General features: G+C 42.7%; 1 protein-coding gene across 2 annotated transcripts in view; it reads right to left on the bottom strand.

Moving 5' to 3' along the window:
• The window catches only part of GNA14 (G protein subunit alpha 14), a 204,386-nt gene that overhangs the window by 78,566 nt on the left and 104,246 nt on the right, over window positions 1-21,574 (bottom strand). For both annotated transcript variants that reach the window (XM_047830925.1, XM_047830926.1), the window contains exon 2: window positions 11,341-11,525. In XM_047830925.1, the coding sequence (XP_047686881.1) occupies window positions 11,341-11,525 (185 nt within the window). The remainder of the gene's footprint in view (window positions 1-11,340; window positions 11,526-21,574) is intronic.

Here is a 21,574-nt window from a genome sequence, read left to right as displayed (position 1 = left end):
ATGTCTCCTCTGGCAAGGGAAACAAATATTAAGCCACTGGAACTATATCAAAATAAAAGGCTTTTACACAGCAAAGAAAACGTCAACAAAACAAAAAGGCAGCTTACTGAATAGGAGAAGATATTCTTTTTTTTTTTTTAATTTTTTTTTTCAACGTTTATTTATTTTTGGGACAGAGAGAGACAGAGCATGAACGGGGGAGGGGCAGAGAGAGAGGGAGACACAGAATCCGAAACAGGCTCCAGGCTCCGAGCCATCAGCCCAGAGCCTGACGTGGGGCTCGAACTCACGGACCGCGAGATCGTGACCTGGCTGAAGTCGGCCGCTTAACCGACTGCGCCACCCAGGCGCCCCTAGGAGAAGATATTCTTAAATGATGTATCTGATAAGGGGCTAATGCCCAAAATATATAAAGAACTAATACAACTCAATGCCAAGGAAACCCCAAATACTTCTATTTAAAAATGGCCAGAGGACCAGAAGAGACATATTTCTAAACAAGACATACACACAGGGGTCAACACACAGGGGAAAAGATGCCCAATATCACTAACCATCATGGGAAATGCAAATCAAAACCAAGATTTCAGAATAGCTAAAATTACACACACACACACACACACACACACACACACACAAGAAATAACAAGTGTTGTTGAGGATGTAGAGAAAAAGGAACATTTATGTATTGTTGGTGAAGATGCAGATCAGCACAGCCACTGCGAAAAACAGGATGGAGAGTCCTCAAAAAATTAAAAATAGAACTACCATATGATCTAGTAATTCCACTACTGGGTAGTTACCTAAAGAAAATAAAACACTGATTTGAAAGGATACATGCACCCCTATGTTTATTGCAGCGTTATTTATAAGAGCCAAGATAGGGAAGCAACCCGAGTGTCCACTAATAGATGAATATGTAAGATGTCGTGTGCGCGTGCACGCGCGCGCGCGCGCGCGCACACACACACACACACACACACACCCAAGAATATTACTCAGCCATTAAAAAGAATCAATGTTGCCATTTGCAACGACATGGACAACCTACAGGGTATAATGTTAAATGAAATAAGTCATTTACCAAAAGACAAATACCTTATGATTTTTCTCTTATGTGGAATTTAACAAAATAAATGAACAAAGAAAAACAGACTCAAACACAGAGAATAAACTGGTGGTTGCCAGAGGGGAGGTGGCGGGGGTGGGGCAGGGATGGGTGAAATAAAGGGGATTAAAAATACATACATTTCCCTTTTTTAAAATTTATTTATTTTGAGAGAGACAGAGACAGTGTGTGCAGGGGAAGGGGAGAGAAAGAGGGAAATGGAGAGAATCCCAAGCAGGATTCCATATCTTGGCTCTTGTAAATAATGCTGCAATAAACATAGGGGTGCATGTATCCTTTCAAATCAGTGTTACATTTTCTTTGGGTAAATACCCAGTAGTGGAGTTACTGGATCATATGGTAATTCTATTTTTAACTTTTTGAGGAATCTCCATACTGTTTTTCACACTGGCTGCACTAATCTGCATCTCTAGAGCACTGTCAGCACAGAGCCAGACACAGGGCTTGAACTCATGAAATTGTGAGATGGTGATCTGAACCCAAATCAAGAGTCTGATGCTTAACAACTCCCGTTTACCTTGATGAGCACTGAGTAATGCACAGAAACATACTGTATACCTGAAACTAATATAACACAGAAAGTTAATTATACCTCAAAAATAATTACACTTTGATGTAGAGTCTCATTAACCAGGAAGTTAGTAATAAGAGTAAGAATAAAAGAAATAAGAATAAAAGTTTTTTTTTTTAATTTTGGTGAAAAAAGTAACATGTTGAAGACATAGCAGGATTTTTTGCTTTTGAAGGTAGGTTACCCATATATTTTGTATTATCAGTAGGAGCCAACATTGCCCTCAGCTGAGGAAAAAAAGAAAAACACAGCTTTGGTGATGTGCCCAAAGCTATTAAGGATGTAAATGACAGGCAGGGCAGGAATTCAACTTTATGTCAGCTATTGTCTCATTCCAGTACACCAAGAGCTAACCTGACCTTGGAAAGAAAGACTTTTTTGTTTGGGGTAATTATTAACATTGTTAGGACTCTACACCCCAACTAATCCAAATCATAACGATCACGGTGATAATAAACCCTCAAGTGAAGCCTCCCCACAACTCAACAGGGAAGACCTAACAGGAAAGGCATTCCATGTCAACACAAAGCACAGATACAAAGGGACAGGGCAGAAGTTCTGGTCCCTGGGGCAAAGGGGGAGCCACTGCCCAACCACAATGGTCTCCCACACATACCATCATTCAGCCAGTATAAAAGGAAGGGAGGAAACTCAGAGGCACTTAAAATATAATCAGCATCATTCTTATCATCTTCAACCTTTTTGCAACTAAAGCCACCTCAATTATTTGAGTGATTTAAAAAACTCGAAGTTGGTTTCTCTAGTTTTTTTTTTTTAAGTCCTCTGACCTTTACTTATACACTCACACAAAAAAGCAAACAATTTCCTAACCAGACCCTGTACATGGCCAAGTTAAACGCACCACATATTTACTTCTAATCAAAGTGCCCAAATATTTTAGGATTTGATTTAGGCAAAACACAAAGTAATAGTAATGGCATGAAGCTATCTTACATTACTCTAGATCATTTTTAACTAAACCCAACAGAGTTTTAGGTGTCAAAAATCAAGAGCAAGTACATGATATGCAAGGTCTCAAAGCTGCCTCAAAACTTCTGAGCTTCCAAAAAGAAGTGTCAATGAAAAAAACAAAGGCAACTCTTCTGGCTTCCAAGGAACATGGCTTTTACTTTAAAGGTATGTTTATTGCTAAACACAGCTATGCACCTGCAGGCACACGTGTGCGCGCACACACACAAAACCTTTTAACAATTTGTTTCTGTTGGATTCATTACTGTATACCGTTTGAGGCCCCCTTCCCCCAACAAAAACTTTTAATAAAGAGAAGCAGCTTTCTAGAATGTTTTGCCTCGAATAATATGAGGAGTTTATTAACCAGTTAATAAGAAAATCTATGTCTAAATTCAAAAATACCAGATGAACATGCCTCCCTTGGCAGGACTCCAATAAAAAACCTTGGGCGGCGGGAATATATGCCTTGGCACATGTTTATGGCATTCATTCATCAGTGGGGTAACTGGGCGTTCAGAGAAGGCAGGTCTGAGGGCACCACCATCACACCAGTCACCTCTACCATCAGAAAATGTGGATGTAGCATCACCGAAGATCATTCTAGATTTTATTAAAGAGTTTGATCATGAGGGTGTTTCACACGTTCCCCTTTATATTTTAGAATGACAACAAAGTTGGATGCAACTCAAAAGACTCCAGGAAAATGTTTCACATATGTCGGATGGATGACGTTCCAATCGACTGATGATCACATTCGTTTTGGGGATTGTAACTTTGTTGACATTTACCCTTTCCACGAGATTTTAAGAAGCATTGCTTGGGATGTGGTAGATTCACATCTTGCCTTGAGGTAGGGGAAGGAATGATTATTTCAATGGTCAAATCAATCTCATCACTCCTCATTGGCTCCAAACATTCCTCATCTTCCAATCCAGGTTGAATGGGTAGTTGTGGGGTAGGCGGGAGGGGGGGGGTGTTGTGGTGGAGGGGGTGAGGGGAGGGTGGTCCCCTTGATGGTGATGAAGGAGAAACCCAGTTCTTACTCCATCTTATTCTTCTTTTCCAAACTCTTAACATTTCAAGTTCTGATGATAGCAATTTTCACACTAAAGTCAACATTGATTAATCAGAGAACTATTGGCATAAATGGAAAAACTCCAGCCCAGGATTTTGGTGGAGAGTTTCTTGTTGTTGTTGTGACACTAGCTAGAACTCCAAGTTCTTAGTAAGAAGAAAAATGTACCACACGATTTTTAATATCCAATGGACAAAGAAAGAAAGAGGCTGAATTTCACATTTGCCAGAGAACCAGCAACCCTGGGCTGCAGCCAAAATCTGAACATAGGCCTCCCTGTTCCCAGAAGCTCATGCAGAAGCTGACTTTTCAAACTGGATGAGGAAGTGGGACTGAAAAATATATTTAAACAGATGTTTTAAAAATTAGAAATTAAGAGGGTCTTAAAATACTTCAAGCTCTGAGAAACTCTTCTATAAAAAAAGTGACATAAATTTACCATTTTCATTTGACTGTGCCTGACTTCCTCACATGAGTCTTTAATAGATCCTTCTGGAACTTCATCCCTTTGCCTTCTGAGAATAAAGTTAAGCTGGAAGAGTTATATACAAAATGTAATGTCCTGTGACCCTGACCCATAAATACTACACTTCACTGCTTTAATGTGAAGTTGGATTTTTTTTTATTTATTCAGAGAGAGAGAGAGAGCGCGCATGCAGGAGCATGCATGTGAGTGGGGGAGGGACAGAGAGAGAGCTAAGAGAAAGAATCCCAAGCAGGCTCCATGCTGTCAGAGCAGAGCCCGATGTGGGGCTCGATCCCATGAACTGTCAGATCATGACCTGAGCTGAAAGCAAGAGTTGGATGCTCAACCAACTGAGCCACCCAGGCACCCCTGAAGCAGGATATTTGATATTTCAGTTGTATACCTGGTGAATTACCATGTCAATAAATACAAGTATCTTATTAATGATGAGTAAAAAGATTTAACCACTTAATTTCCTAGTGTAATATCTCCACTTACAACATTGCAAGGTATTTTTTACTACAAATGGCATCTATACCTTGGGCATAGTACCAACCTAACCATCATCCCTGATTCTTTATTGATCAAAAAAGAAATGATCATTTCTTTGTAATAACAGGAAACAGAGGATAAGAAAGCACTGGTGACAGAACCTCCGGAGATTAAGATACAGCTCCTTCTTCTCACCCCTGGAAGATCCCAGTATGAGGTAGTGCTAGGCCCCTGCAAAATTCAAAGCAAACAAACACAGAGCCTGCCCTGAAATAAAATATGTCACCCGGAGATGCCACCATCACAAAACTCATCAAGGCAGCCCAGCTCAGCTAAACAAAACAAACATCCGCAGGGCTGGCCATTCGATTTACCTTTGGGTAGAGATTAATTGGGTCATTCCATGGAATAGATTACCAGAATTCTCCCTCCCCATTCTGGAAAGGTTGACAGGAAACCAGAACCCAGATTGAACACCTCAAATAATGTTAGGGTACTTATAGGAGTGGTTCTCAATTGTGGCTGCCTAATCAGAAGCACTGGGGAAGCTTCTAAAAGTCCATCTAGGGGTACCTGGGTGGCTCAGTTGGTTGGGTGTTCGACCTCAGCACAGGTCATGATCTCACAGCTCATGAGTTCAAGCCCTGCGTCGGGCTTTGCGCTGATAGCTCAGAGTTGGAGCCTCCTTCAGATTCTGTGTCTCCCTTTCTCTCTGCCCCTCCCCCACTCACATTCTCTCTCTCTCTCTCTCTCTCTCCCCCTCAAGAATAAATAAACATTAAAAAAATTTTTTTTAAGTTGCCACATTCCCAGAACACTCAGTTCTGACTCTCTGGGGGTGGTACCCCAGCAGCAACCCCCTCCCCCCAAGGGGATTCCAATGTACAGCCAAGACTGAGAAAGACTGTTTCCAACATCCTGAGAAACCTAGAAGTCAGGAGAGGGGGATGTGGATGCCCAAACTCAAGACACTGCAAGGAACCAGTGACAAAGTCATCCTGCTACCCAAATGCAGGACCCGCAGACCTTCAAACCAAACTAGCAGAGGTCTTGTCAGGAAATTCAACACCCCTCCCCTGCTCCCAGTTCTGCCATTCAGCTGTGGTTGACAGGATGGGCCAAGCCCAGCTTCTCAGCTGAACCTTGGAATTCAGCAAAAGTAACCGATGGAACAGTAAGATGCTTTTTGAAGGGAATTTCAGACCTTAATTAGGTTCTCAGAGTGGATGGCAGGCAAAACAGACCTTTTGTTGCTTAATTATTAACTCTCCTTTTTAAGATGTTGTTTTTGTTTTGTGATGAGCCCTTGCAATTATCTGTGCATAATGACATGCAAATATGAGGTGACCCCAGTGTTGTGATGAACTCCCATAAGCAGGAAGGCAGGGTTGAAGCGGGAGTCAGCTGCCGAAGATCCTCAAGACCTTACTCTTTTCTCCAGGGATCAGTGACTATAGAGCAAAAAGGTTTTTGAGAAGCCAGGCAGAGTTCTCCTTTCCCCTTGGGAAACGCTCAATCTGTGTCATCCATGCAGATTCTGCAGAACCTTTAGAAGGATAAAAAGCAATGCATTTCTTCAATGCAGGACAGGCCTAGGATGAGAATGTCCCAAGTTGGACACACTACAAACAGCAAAAAAAAAAAAATGAAGCTCTTCGGACTTCAGTGAAATCATCACTAGTAAACATGAATTAGAAGCAGACTCCAATTTGGGAGTCCTGCCATTGAGCAGTGTTTATTCAAGAAGCCATAAATTCTACTCTGGGTTCATATGACACTCCTGAGAGACATTCATGAAAGTTAAGGCTTACCAACACAGTGAGCAAACACCTGTGCATCATTTCTTTAAAAAAATAAAAGGCGAGGTATAAGAAAATAATCTTCCAGGCTATATATCTTTTTTTTTTTTTTTACATGTATTCATTATTGAGAGACAGAGAGAGACAGGGCATGAGCAGGGGAGGGGCAGAGAGAGAGGGAGACACAGAATCCGAAGCAGGCTCCAGGCTCACAGTGGTCAGCACAGAGCCTGACGTGGGGCTTGAACCTACGAACCGTGAGATCATGATGTGAGCCAAAGTTGGCCGCTTAACCGATTGAACCACTCAGGCACCCCCAGGCTACATATCTTAATTGAAAAACCATGTTGGCTAAAAACCAAAAGCTCAACTAAATTTCTGATAAATTTCCTTTCCTAAGGAGCCTGTCAAATAAATAGGCAAAGATTTTTAACAACCTAGCTGAGCAATAAAATCACTAACATTTAACATAAGACCCTCTAAAATCAGTTACTTCTCTTCTACATTTAAGAAAGTGCTTCCACCTCGGAAAAAAAAAAAAAACCAAGAAAATGTAATTAAATAGTCCATAATAAGAAGTGAGGAAAGGAGTGCATGTTTGTAAAACTAAAAGTTACTTGGGCGCCTGGGTGGCGCAGTCGGTTGGGCGTCCGACTTCAGCCAGGTCACGATCTCGCGGTCCGGGAGTTCGAGCCCCGCGTCGGGCTCTGGGCTGATGGCTCAGAGCCTGGAGCCTGTTTCCGATTCTGGGTCTCCCTCTCTCTCTGCCCCTCCCCCGTTCATGCTCTGTCTCTCTCTGTCCCAAAAATAAATAAACGTTGAAAAAAAAAATTAAAAAAAAAAAGCTTATTTAAAAAAACAAACAAACTAAAAGTTACTTAAGGTTTTATTCATCTCCCTCCTAATTAATTCTTTGTTTCAAGTGACACAATGCTTGGTAGAGAAAACATGTACCGTGCTTTAAGTTTTATTTAGAGACAGCGACAGTGAGAGTGGGGGAGGGGTAGAGAGAGAGAGGCAAACAGAGAATCCCAAGCTGGCTCTGAACCACAAGCATTCCAGAGCCGGATGCGGGCCTGGAAACCATGAAACTGTGAAATCATGACCTGAGCTGAAGTCAGATGCTTAATTGACTGAGCCACCCAGGTGACCCCATGCTTCTTTAAGTTATTATTTAATACTATGAACACTCATCATTTTATCATTTTGTGATCTGAGGATGGTACTTTGTTACAGTTTCTCATTTGGAATCAGGATTAGCCCACAGAAAAAAATTATCTGAAAAACAATGAAGGGATGAAAATGACCTAAACAAATAGAAGAAATAATGAGTCCACTTTTGGTTTTTGACACTGCCCCAATAATATTTCTGTATTGTATTTCTGTAGTGCCATTTCATTTGCAAAGCACTTCTTTTTGCTCATGTTGGCTTATGATGTAGAAACAGCATGTGTTGTCCACATTTAACATTTGGGGAAGTGCAAAACCAGGGAGGTTATATGGCTTCCCCTAAGACTGGGTGTGGAGAACCACAAAGTGTGGATGAAATCCACTTGTGGGCTGTTTTTGTATGGCCCATGGGTTAAGAATAGCATTCACATTTTGCAAATAGAGCTTCCGATGAGTCTACTCATTTGTTGACACCTCTTCTATGGGTGATTTTGCACAACAGCAGAGCAGGAAAGAGACTATATAGCCTGGAAAGCCAAAAATATTTACTTTCTGGCCCTTTACAGAAAGACTGTTGACTTCTGCCCCAGACCCACAGGGGAGCCTTGAATAGAGCCCAGATTTTTGGGAACGAACCACCAGTGTTGTTTCTACTCAATCTTATGCCTCTTTGTAAAGCCTGTGATTCATCCCAGGCATTTGAGGGATAAGAGGAAGTTTATGAAGCATAAATGTAGGTACTTGAAATAGAAAGAAGGCATTGAGAAGGGAGCCAGATGCAGCAAATGAAAAGGAGATAGGAGAGGAATTTGGCCCCAGCATAGACCACCTCCAGAGCCTCACCTCATTTAGAGGATTTAAATGATGAGATTTGAAACCTTTTCAGTTGAGGTTGCGATTAGATTCAAGATTTTAAGTTCATGCTGGAATGGGTTCACTTTGGAGGGTATTGGAACAGGACGAATATATTTTGCATATGGGACTAACATGAATGGGGGGTGGGGCGCAGAGGGCAGACTCTGCTGGGTTGAATACTATCCCCTTGAAATTCATGCAAATCCCAAACTTCTCAGAAAGCAACTTTATTCGGAAATCTTTGTAGGTGTAATCAAGTTCTGATCCTACTTGGGATGAGGGTGGGCCCTAATCCAATGACTGGTGTCCTTAGAAGAAAAGGGAAATTTGGACACAAAAAGGAGAACGCCATGAGAACAGATTCACACAGGGGAGAACCCTGTGTGAGGACAGGCAGGGACTGCAATGGCATGTTTACAAGCCCAAAGGGTTCCGAGGATATCCAGCACCGCCCAAAGCTAGGAGAGAAGCCTGAAACAAATGTTTCCTCAGAGCCTCCAGGTGGAACCAATCAATGACAACTTCAGACTTGTAGCCTCCAGAACCAGGAGAGAATGTATTTCTGTTTTAAGCCACCCTGTTTGAGGCACTTTGTTACAGCAGCCCTGGGAACCTAATGCAGATTAGTGGTCAAGAGGACACGGCCTTATGAAGAAGAATTAAGACCAAGAGAGAAAGAGGAAGTGGTCGAATGCCAAACCCCATAAAAATGTTTTTGCTTAAAACATAAACCCTTAGTTTATGGGTTTTCAGTATCTGGAAGACCTTGAGGGAAAACGACACAAAACCAAAACCCAGAGACGCTGATTTTCAACCTGATTGGGTTTTAAAAACACATGTCGCCAAGGTAAATAGAATGAACTTACACTTGAGCTTTTCCTTCCCAGTAGACCTGTTTACAAGTCCATCCCTTAAATTCCAGGCTTCCTCCCATCACCCCACGATGAACGAGAAACAAAATGCATTTTCCAACAAAGGCAAATGGATTAACTAAAATCTTCACAAGGATGTTCCTGACATACTTCTTTTTTGAAATAATCCTAAATTTCCACAGGTGGCCTCATTTTCCAAATCCTTGGTACAGTGGATCCTTGAACGGCATCAGAGTTGGGACATCTACCCCTAAACAGTCAAAAACGTGCATATAACTTTTGACTTCCCCAAAACTTAACTACTAACAGACTGCTATTGACCAGAAGCCTTACTGATAACATAAGCAGTTGATGAACACATATTTTGTAGGTTAGATGTGTTATATTCTGTATTCTTACAGGAAAGAAGCTAGAGGAAATGTGAGGAAAATCATAGGAGAAAATACATTTATAGTACTGTATTTATTGAAAATATCTCCATGTATACGGACTTGCGCTGTTTAAACCTGCGTTGTTCAAGGGTCAACTGGATAAGTGATTAAAAAATAAATCTACACTTTCAATCAGATACAAAACCAGTGTATCATGGAATCATCACAGTCACCTCTAGAAGCTTCCAATGGCTCAGTGTGTAACCTCTTACACTGCTTGGCACCAGATACACTAAAGGCTAATTCTCCACCCTACCCCCACATACACACATTTTTTAGCACAACGTTCTTGAAGGTTGAAGCAAGATCCATTCCTTCATTTCTTCAAAAGTGCAAGGAAATGGTGGTAAAGACGTGAGGTTGCAGACATCATGTAAAGTCAAGTCAAAACTTGGGTGCATGCTATGTTCCTATGTAACTTGGTCACTGAGTGATAAAAAATTAGATTCATTGTTCTGAAACTCTTCATATATCATGTATAAAATATACATGAATGTAGGTGCTACACGTTTGTGATAAAGTTGTTGTTGGGGTCAATCCTAAAGCCTATGCAATGCTGGCATTGTAGCAGCTAAATTCTTTTTAGTAGACCCACAAAAGACTCATCTTAGAATATTCCTTTATCATGTCATGTTGTATCTTGGTATTAATTTTTTTATTCATTTCATTTCATTTCATTTAAGTAGGCTTCATACCCAGTATGGAGCCCAACCTGGGCCTTGAAATCATGACCTTAGATCAAGACCTGAACTGAGATCAAGAGTTGGACGCTTAACCGCCTGAGCCACCTTGGTGTCTCCCTCAGTATCAATTATTTTAAATAAACTATTTCCTCTCTATTTTCTTAATGAACTCAGATATAGTATTTGGCAATAGATTTGCATTCCAATATACTATATACAATTTTATTTGCCTTGTCCTTCCACATTCCTGGTTATCTTATTTTCCTATGACTTTAAACATAAGTATATCTTAAATAACCAGTGGTGATAGCAAAAGTAAAGCCAGCTTGAAACTAGTACTTTATGAGAGCCCATTGTTAGTTGGGACGTAAGTATCACTCTCCTCAACCATTACCTAGCTCCTAAAATAAAGAAAGAAAACCCACCAATTGCTGTGAGTGGTCTGCAGGTCATTTATGACCCTACTTCCCATGACTGGGAATTCTGGGAAAGTTGGCCATTGTAAGCCCACGATCTCCACTGAGCCAATGAAGAAATTAATGGGTTACCTTTTCTCAGCACCTGAAAAAAGCAATGTTAATGCCCACATTTCTGAATCCCAGCGCACTGGGGAGCACCACAGTACCCCCATGAGAGAACTCCTGCAGAAGACAAGACTACAGAGCTAACTAAGTTCATCACACTCCTCTGGAGTTTGGGCCCCAGATCTTCTTTGGCCTCTGAAACCAAAGCACTCTGTAAATCTTTTTGTCAAAAGATGTACATGCTCTCTAGAGAAGGAACGCATGCCTCCACAAATAGGGCCAACACCCCTGTGGCGCTTACCTTATTCTGCTCACACACGTACTGTATCCTCAGGGTGTCCATGGCTCTGATCATGGATTGCATGGCGGTGAATATGTTTTGGTAAACTAACTTCGTGAACCCCTTCCTGTCTTCATCGCTGTAGCCAGACCCATGGATGATTCTCATTTGCTTGATAAAGGTGCTTTTGCCACTTTCACCAGTTCCTGGTAAGACAACACAAGGGGAGAATGCAGTCAGCAGTCTTCAAAAGGAACGCGCTAGGAAAGAGGGGACCTCCTGGCTGTGTTGGTCTGTATCGTGATGAACAGGGTTGATTGGGTCAACTTGGAAGGGGCCTGCCAGTATCTTGCCAGTAATATGGCGTCAGTATCCTGACCCTAGGCAGAGGAGTCCCTATTCTGTACCCTGTGCTCCCACTCCTTCTCTCCCTCCCTCTCTCTCACACGTGCGCGCGTGCGTGCGTGCGCACGCGCACACACACACACACTTAAGGGTACGTGAGTGTCTCTGTTCCTTGGAGTAATTCTAACCATCAGCTCTTATAACCAGCACTGTTTAGGCCCCATGAAACTGCTCCCCTACATCCCTTTTCCTAAGTTCCTTCTGATAACTGGCAACTGTGTCTGAAAGCCCCAAACGTCTAAGGGTTTCACTGCCGCTAATACAGCAGCAGTGGTGATGGAGGCTGCATCAGTGCGCGGGGAGGATCTCGGCAAGAGGATCAAAGTCTTATTCACTCGTCAGTTCCTGCCTTTCAGATACGTGAGCACAAGTGATCCTTGCACAATCCAGCACCATCCCCGGTTGTGCCAAGTGACTGTATTCTGGCTCCTCCTCCTATTCCAACTTGTAGTTCAGGGGCTCCTCCAAACTCATAACACCTGCATGTGGCAGCAGAGGAACAGTTTACAGGATCAAACCATTCCTGCTGCTCTGAGATGTCCAGGCATAACATGTGGGACATAAGATGCCAGGACTCCACATTTTAAAAAAATTTTAAGTTTATTTATTTCAGAGAGAGAAAGTGTAAGTGTGAGGGGGCAGAGAGAGGAGGGAGAGAGAGAGAATCCCAAGCAGGCTCTACGCTGTGAATGGAGAGCCTGATGTGAGGCTTGAACTCACAAGTTTTGAGATCATGACCAGAGCTGAAGTAGGACGATTAACCAACTCAGCCACCCAGGCACCTCAACCAGGACTCCACATTAACATTAGATTGAGATAATGCTTCACAAGACAATGACAGTTACAGTGTAAGTGATAAAGATGGATATGATGCAATGAAAATATTTTCTAACATTTTCTGTGATAATTTATTGTACCTGAAACTAATATAATGTTACGTGTCAATTATAGCTTAAAAAAAAGATAATTTATTGTAGGAGACCCCATTACCATGTTTGGAACAAGTCATGTTATATTATACCCATGATTCATTTTCAAATCTCAGTATTAAGAATTTTGTAACAACTCATGTCAATATGCCCCCAGCAGGGCAAAGTTTCTTCAAATTGAAGATTTATGAGAAGCTATCTCAGAACTAAAATGATTCAAGCCAAGTTGTACCTTCAAATGGGTGAGTTGTGCCGTACTCAAATTATATTTTAACAAAGCTGTTGCAAAAAAAAGAAGTTGTCTGACTCAGTATTTCTGTCAAAAGAGCGCAAATTATATGAAAACCTTAATTAAAATATACTGATTTTTCCATAATGGCAGCAAAAAAATTGTGGCGTCGTAAATGATTAATTATAAAATCTTTACTACTCATCCATATCTCATTGGCCCAATAGACTACCAGACAATGCAATTACAGACAAATTCATCCTCTGGAACTTTGCTAACACTTAGTCACATAAAAACCATAGTTGTACACATCTTTTTTGACATTTTAAAGACATGTTTGCCATGGTCAGAGGATAGAACATAGTGATAATAGTTTGTTAGCTTAATTATAACCTGCAACTGTTTGGACTTATGGGATGTGGGTCTCTGTGATGTCTCTGCAAACATCAGGGCAGGGCCTAGCACAAGGGCCCTGAGAAACAGAGTCGCTCAAGTTTTCCACATGGATAGTTGAGATACAACTGTGAACATTTAAGATTTTTCCTTCTAAGAAAACATGTTCCATCAGACCGACCTTTTCAAAACCCAAACCTACTCTTCTACCTCCCCACCCTCACTCAAGACTCTCAGTGGCATCCCACTCTGCTCAGGAAGAAAGACAAACTTCCTCACTCTGGCCCATAAGGCTATGCGGTCTGGCCCCTTGGGACTTCACCACCCTCTTCGTACAACACACATTCTCTCACCCTCTGCTCTCTGACACATTGGTCTTCTTGCTGCCTTTGCTCATGCTCTGCACATTCGTCCTGCTCACCTTGGCTCTTGGCCTGGCCTCCCTAATGAGGTCAAGTTCCCCGACTGTAAGTACCAATCATAGCATGTGCTCCAGCCACACTTGTGCTCATTAATGCCGTTCTCCATTTGACATGTTTTCCCCTACCAGTCTGCACGTTCCATAAGGAGAGACAGGGGCCACCTTCCTTTTAACTCACATCATCTCGCCTTGTGCCAGGTGTTACTGTAGAGGCCACTTTTGGGCGACAGGCTTGAGCAACGGAATGTTGAACAAGGGAAGAGGGCCCACAGTGACCACTAGGCTGAATGGAGACAGACCCACCAGGTGCCCCACCTCAAAATATTCACAAGCCCTAATTGACCAATGGGCTACTTACAACCAGGCTTAGTTACCATAAAAGGGAAAATTCATACATCCCCATAACTCCTCATCTTCTCCCCTTAGAAACAGCCCCCTCCCACTGCCTCGTTGCAGATGGCCTCTCCTCTGCGGTCCTGCCCACCGCTCCCCTGCAATGTATTCAATAAACTGCTATCTCCTTTGTTCTGCCTTGGCTGAATCCTTTCACAGCCCACACCACCGGCTCCCACCTGATCGTCACCCTACATTTGGGAGTCCCCATTCAATATATAGAGAGAAATCACAATAATGTCTGACACTTGGCACATACTTAATAGGCTTTTAAACTACTTTTTAAAATTGTGGTAAAATACACATACAGTTCACCATCTTCATTTTTTTAATATATCAAGTTTATTTATTTTGAGAGAAAGAGAGAGAGTGGAGGAGGGGCAGAGAGAGAGAGAATCCCAAGCACACTCCATGCTGCTAATGCAGCACTCTGACATGGGGCTCAAATTCACAAACCGTGACATCATGACCTGAGCCAAAGTCAAGAGTCAGATGCTTAACCAATTGAGCCACCCAGGCATCCCAGGATTTCCTTCCTTTTATTAATTTTTTTAAATGTGTTTATTTTTGAGAGAGAGGGAGAGAGACAGAGTGCAAGCAGGGGCGGAGCAGAGAGAGAGGGAGACAGAATCCGAAGCAGGCTCCAGGCTCTGAGCTGTCAGTGCAGAGCCCGACATGGAGCTCGAGCTCACAAACCATGACAGAATGACCTGAGCCGAAGTCGGTCCCTTAACTGACTGAGCCACCCAGGGGCCCCAGGATTTCCTTCCTTTTAAAGGCCTGAATAATACAGCAGTATTTGAGTACATGATAGTACTTAAGAGTATACCTAGTCTCGACTACCTGTAGTATCTACAACATGGGGAAAGAGAGGGGATTATCCCCTCTCAACTGCCCAGGGTACTATGTGAGTAGCAGTGCCTTCAACCACTGCAGGCAGCAGCACAACAAGTGGCCACGCAGGAGCCTTGTCCTGATTCTGTGACCCTTTCTGGATTACTCCTCCTTCCCAATAATGGTGACTATTTGAGAAGTCACTGTGTACCAGCTACTCTAGACAAACGACCCCCTATCTCTCACACAACCACCCTACAAGGTGTGTGTAATCACAGGGCTTTATTCAGTCAGACTAATGACAGACTGTATGGTCAGGGAAGAAAGTCAGGGTCATGACCAAAAGGACTTCATTAGACTGGTCTAATGAAGACAAATCGGAAGCTCACAGCCACACTGAACTCTCAGCCCCAGCAGGACCACCATCTTGTAGACATACAGCTGGAGCACGAAGAACCTTCAGACAGGTGCATGTTCTCACAGCTAGCCTCACTACTACCTCACTTCCACTTCCAGAGGCAGAAAGGTGGGTCAGAGATGAGGAAACTGGCTGCAAGTCAGGAAACAAGGCAAGGTGGGTGCCAGTATGGACCTGGGCCCAGAAGCCAGGCAACAAATGCCTCAGCCTTCAGGTTCACCAAGGATACCACCTCCCCTGAAGGAAATCTTTTCCCCTCCATCCCCTCAACAGTCAGGCCTGTCCCCTTAGAGCAATCTAAGCACCTGGAACACCCCAGTGGAGCACATCCCCTAATTGCAGACCTCTCGCTACTTAGTCCCCTAAGGGTAAAGCTTGAGGGTCGCTCATTTGGGTGCCAGGCACACTGATTACTACATAGTTGGCTGTCAAAGGATGGCTAAATAAAGGTATGAAGAGAACAAACGTGAGAAGCCACAGTTTTATTCCATAGGTTCTTCTATCATGATCACATAAAAATAAGGTATGAATTTTCCAGAGGATTGCAGTGACACCAGTGGCCCCTGAAGCCACCATTTCATGATTACTCCTGGCTGCCCAGATCCCATACGATAACATGAGAACCTGTTGAAGACTCTCTATTGTCTGGATTTCATCCAAAGTTCCAGATGACACAAGATCTCTGCTCTTACAGAATTCTGGGGTCCCTGAATCTTCTTTTCACTAGGACACTGCCATGCATTCTTCTGTTCCACCCCCACAGGGTTGACCTCTGGTCCAGTGCTACCTTACCCCAAGCAAATACTAATCCTTGTGCATATTATACACCACAAAGCTGATGTGAAAGGAGAGATTACGTAACTATCTCAAGGCAGAAACTGTGATTTTGGCCCTGAGACCAGAAAAATCACTCGAGACTCAGCCCAAACTTCTACCAAGGTAAAGATCTTTTTTAGTTTTACAGGCCATTCACTTACAAGAGGTTAAAGCCAACCTCACCACTAGTCCCAAAGATAGGAACATTTTTTTTTTTTTTTTTTTTACAAGTCATTGCTTTTTGCTTTGGGACATGGAGCATTTCAAGAAGAAAATGTTAAAAATGATTTTTAAAGGTTAATTGAAAAAGAAGATATAAATAGTGGCACCCAGGTGGCTCAGTTGGTTAAGTGTCCAACTTTGGCTCAGGTCACAATCTCACAGTTCATGAGATCAAGCCCCACATCGGGCTCTCTGCTATCAGCAAAGTATGCTTCAGATCTGATGTACCCCCTCTCTCTTTACCCCTCCCCAGCTCAGGCTGTCTCTCAAAAACAGACATCAAAAAATATTCACAAAAAGAAGACATAAACTCATTTGATGAATACCAATACCTTAAAATATTCTTCAGTTCTATATTGTGGTTATTTGAAGAACAAAAAAACCAAACATGGAACAAAACAGGCTCGGTTAAAGGCAGAAAGAGAGATTGAAAGACACAGTCCCCTGGGGGGCTGAGTCCAGAGAAGAGTGACTCAGGGTGGGAGGTGCACTGGATCTTATGTAAGGCACCGCACAACCCAGTTAGAACCTTCTATCTCTAAAAGGGAAACTGAAGATTATAAAGATTATAAAGATTACATTGTTTTTTAAATTTTTGTCCAAGGTCGAAATTTGTCCAAAGTCGCTCAGCTTCCAAGTGCTGGGTCTCGGGTCTAAATTCAGGTCTGTGCTGGTATGTGCACTTCCCATGTTAACACCATGTGCTAGTTTTACACTGAGCGTTTCCCCAAATAAATGGTCGAGTCACACCCTCCTATCTTTTTAAGCAGTCTTCATCTGGCACCGACATTGCGACACTTACACTTAGGACTTTATCTTTAATCCTTCAGAGCTCTGCTCTAAATGAGAGGTCTCCAGCAGCAGATGGGGGCAAGAGAGGGGCAAGGTGGGGGGGGGGGCGCTTCTCTCTGCAATGACATCTGTGACCGTGACCAGAGGAACCAACAAACTCAAGCTAAGGATCTGAATTGAGCTTCCTCATCTGTTCTCAGCAGAAACTCGACACCCATACACGGACTACAACTATCTATTCTATGCAAGTAAAGGAAAAACATCTAAAGGAAATGATTTTTTAAATGAAAGTTACTGGTGACTGGAGGATTAGGTGACTTAGCTTTACATACCCCACCCCCACCCCATCACGCTTTACAATGTGTGATTCGGTCAGGAGCACAGTCTACTCTGCTTTGTTTCTTGTCTCTTCGTGAGGACTTTCTCCCAGGCTCGCCCACAAAATCCACAGATAGTGAAGACAACTTGAGCTCTCACCCTGGGGGCCGCTTTTTGACTCACAGGGAGGGCAAAGCCTTAGGTTAGAAGGTGCATTTTGGTGTCAGGTTACTGAGGGATTCAATCCGAGCAACAGGGGCCAGTCGGGGAGGGGGAGAGGTGGGGGGACAGGGAGTGGACCACAGACTGGCAGGACTTTCACTCCTGGACCCAACTCTGTTAAAACACCAGATGGGCAAAGGAATAAAATTACCATTCCATTTCCAGATTCTGTTCCAAGTATTAATAAAGGAAGCGGCTCTTTGTCCCATTTAGTTTTTAGCTCAACGTTTTCATATTTGGGGGGGAAAACCCAACAATGGTTATAAGTACTTTTAAACTTGCATTAAGGTTGAGGTTCTTGCTTATCGTCATCCTCTTGTAACCGTCCTCTGTAATCAAATCGGCAGATAACTTGTCAGGAAAGCACTCTGGCCGGTAACAGATCCCCTGGAGGCCCAGTACCAGTTCTCTGCCCCCTTGCTCCCTGGCTCTGGGCAGGAGACCAAAATGCCTCTCAAGTGAGGCTCACACACTCCCCTGAGTCTCTCACTGTAAAGCTCTGCCTGGGATCTCTGCCTCTCCCCAGCCCCTTAAATAGGAGTCATTTCCTTTCCCAGAATAGCCACTCAATAAGTGGTTAAAAATTGCATACACACAGCTTGCTACTCTAGCATACTTAACATAGACCACAGGCTTCTTGCTTTCTGTGGGTGAGGGGTATACATCTTTGACCTTGCAGGACTACAGGCTGTTTTACACGACTCTTGTCCTTGGCATGTACTTAACCACTGTTTCCCAAGACCTTGTCATTTGTATGCCCATCTTGTGATTTTTTTTTGTTTGCCATACTCATATACCACCTGTATGATTTTAATATTTAGCAAAATTTTTTACTCAAATAAGCTTGTTATGAAAGGAAACATGGATATTATAGGTGAAAAACCAGTATCATTTGCCATGATTAATCTACTTAAATGTATTAAAATAAAGTAAGGCTTCAGCAATATTCCAACTAAAAAAAAATCATGTCTACCACCAGTGATCAGGTATCACATTTTGATAAATAACAGACACAAATCACTGCCCTCTTTATGTGAAATTTACCCATTTACTTAAAGGAGCTTCCCCCTTTTTCTCTAGAGGCTTCTGGAATTCTCCCCATGAACCACATCCAGATACAAAAAAAATAAAAAAAACCCAAAACACTGAGGGTTAAAATTCATGTTACTGAAAAAGGGCCAACAAAATGTTTCAGCACTAAAACTCTAAACTTTTTCTCAGATTTGAGAAAGCAATGTGAGATTCAACTTTCAGCTTACTGTTAAATACACAGAAAGGCTCACAGAGAAAAACGTTGCCTTTTAGGAGCCAAGAGGGAACAGAGGCCAAAGCAAAACAAATCCTTTGCAAGTGATAGACCAAGGACATCTGAACAGTACATCAATTGTTCTAAAGTTCACCTACAATCTTTTGCGAAGACAGCCTCCCCAAGAGCCAAAGCAAAGAGCTGATTAAGCTTCTCAGATAGGCAGAGCCATCTCCAGCGTCCTGGGATGTTTTCTGAAACCATCTGTGAGAAGCCATTGTTTTTTTGTTTTTTAGCTCAGCTTTACAAGAGGACAAACACAGAGCAAAAGTGTAAGTCAAAACATAAATGAAGACACGATTCTGGATGTTGATGTAAAGGATGGAGACCTACAGGCAGACAAGGGTGTGGACCTACCGTGAAGACCGGCAGGCTGGCTCTGTGGGGCCTTAGGGCTCGTGTTCCCTGACCCCTCTGGAGCCTAAAACCCAGCACATAGGAAAAACCTAACTAATATTTGCGAACGGATATCTATTGACCAGGACAACCAGGATGGTCATGATCTCGGAAAGCAACAGGAAACAGGTTTTTCTAACCAAGAGAAGACTCAGGACTTGGTGGGTGAGTCTGGTGAGTAGACGAAGCAACCCCACACAGGGGCAGGCCTCCTGCCGATTGCCCTTTCCACCGGGCCACACAGGACCCCGTGCCAGCCGGGCACGGAGGTTCAACTTCCATATCAGGGTTTCCTGGTAAAGGGATAAGTTAAAAAAAATTCTTTTCGTAAAATTTTTAAGCAGGAGCAGTTCTCAGCGGCAAGGAGGGCTGCCCCGGGAGAGTGCCTGGACTTGGGTGCACTGGCTCCTGTAACTCACCGGTGACCTTGGACAGCAGCCACCCCACACAGTAGGAATTTCTGCACCTGTGAGTGCTACAATCCTAGGGCTGGTTATTCTCAAGATACTGATGGAGGAGACAAGCTGGCTAACATTGGGGGAAATTCCAAATGATTCCTTACTGCAGCACTGGAATGAATGTTTTTGCTCCCCCAAAATTCACATGTTGAAAACCTAATGCCCAAAGTGATGGTATTAAAAGGTCCTTTGGGATGGCGGGGGCGGGGTGCCTGGGTGGCTCAGTTGGTTCAGCATCCAACTCTTATGGCTCTTGACTTCGGCTCAGGTTATGATCACACGGTTTGTGAGTTGGAGCCCCAGAGCCCCATGTTGGGCTCTGCACTGACAGTATGGAATCTGCTTGGGATCATCTCTCTCCCTCTCTCTATGCCCTTCCCCCTCTTTGCTCTCAATCTCTTTAAAAAAAAATAGACTTGAAAAAAATAAATAAGGGGTGCCTGGGTGGCTCAGTCAGTTAAGCGTCCACCTTCAGCTCAGGTCATGATCTCACAGTTGGTGGGTTTTTACACCAAGTTCCAATTTAATTTCTGCATGAATAAAATCCCCACAGAAGCTCTGTTTTTCAATTTCTAGAGGGAAAACATTTTTTGAGTGCGGTAAAGATTCACTTATTTAAGTCAGTCCTGTCTGTTTGTGCCCAGCCCCCATGTCGCCAGCATAATCATGTCTCCAGCTTCTGTGCTTACAAACAGAGGGGGTGTGATCTTTCACCATGAAAGGAGGAGCAGTGTCCTAGGAACAGAGAACTGGAAACAATTGAAGACAGGGTTCGCAGCTGCTCTCTCAACAGAAGAGGTGACTATGGGGCTCTTGAAACCAAAAAGGAGAAGCCACAAGAAATTAAGTGAAAAGGCTCAGTAAATAGTTTGAGATTTTTAAAAAACCTAATAATAAAACAATGGGGAATGACAAGATGCTGTATTAGATTTTATAGTCTTTCCGTTTCATTAACCTGCAAAATCATCTTCACTGACTAACCAAGAAGAACAAGAATTCCTAACAATTCCAATGGCAATTCCTGCCATTTTCTATCATCTTTGGGTGACATTTTGATCAAGAATGTATTCAGGTTTAAACTGATTTCTGACTTCTTGTATCAAAGCCAAGCCAAAAAGTCATGCTGACAATTTTAATTGTGAAGAATCGATTAATTTTTCTGATTTGAAATATCAAAAACAATGTCCTTCTCAGAGTTGTCATATATGTATTTAAAAGTTCAACTGCATGTGGAGGTTCCTCAGAAAATTAAAAATAGACCTACCCTATGACCCAACAATAGCACTGCTAGGAATTTATCCAAGGGATACAGGAGTTCTGATGCATAGGGCCACGTGTACCCCAATGTTCATAGCAGCACTCTCAACAATAGCCAAATTATGGAACGAGCCTAAATGTCCATCAACTGATGAATGGATAAAGAAATTGTGGTTTATATACACAATGGAATATTACGTGGCAATGAGAAAAAATGAAATATGGCCTTTTGTAGCAATGTGGATGGAACTGGAGAGTGTGATGCTAAGTGAAATAAGCCATACAGAGAAAGACAGATACCATATGGTTTCACTCTTATGTGGATCCTGAGAAACTTAACAGGAACCCATGGGGGAGGGGAAGGAAAAAAAAAAAAAAGAGGTTAGAATGGGAGAGAGCCAAAGCATAAGAGACTGTTAAAAACTGAGAACAAACTGAGGGTTGAT

This window comes from Prionailurus viverrinus, chromosome D4, assembly GCF_022837055.1.
Source record: "Prionailurus viverrinus isolate Anna chromosome D4, UM_Priviv_1.0, whole genome shotgun sequence".
Taxonomy (NCBI): Eukaryota; Metazoa; Chordata; class Mammalia; order Carnivora; family Felidae; genus Prionailurus; species Prionailurus viverrinus.
Note: the sequence above shows the minus strand (reverse complement) of the source record. Positions and strands in the feature narration are given on the sequence as shown.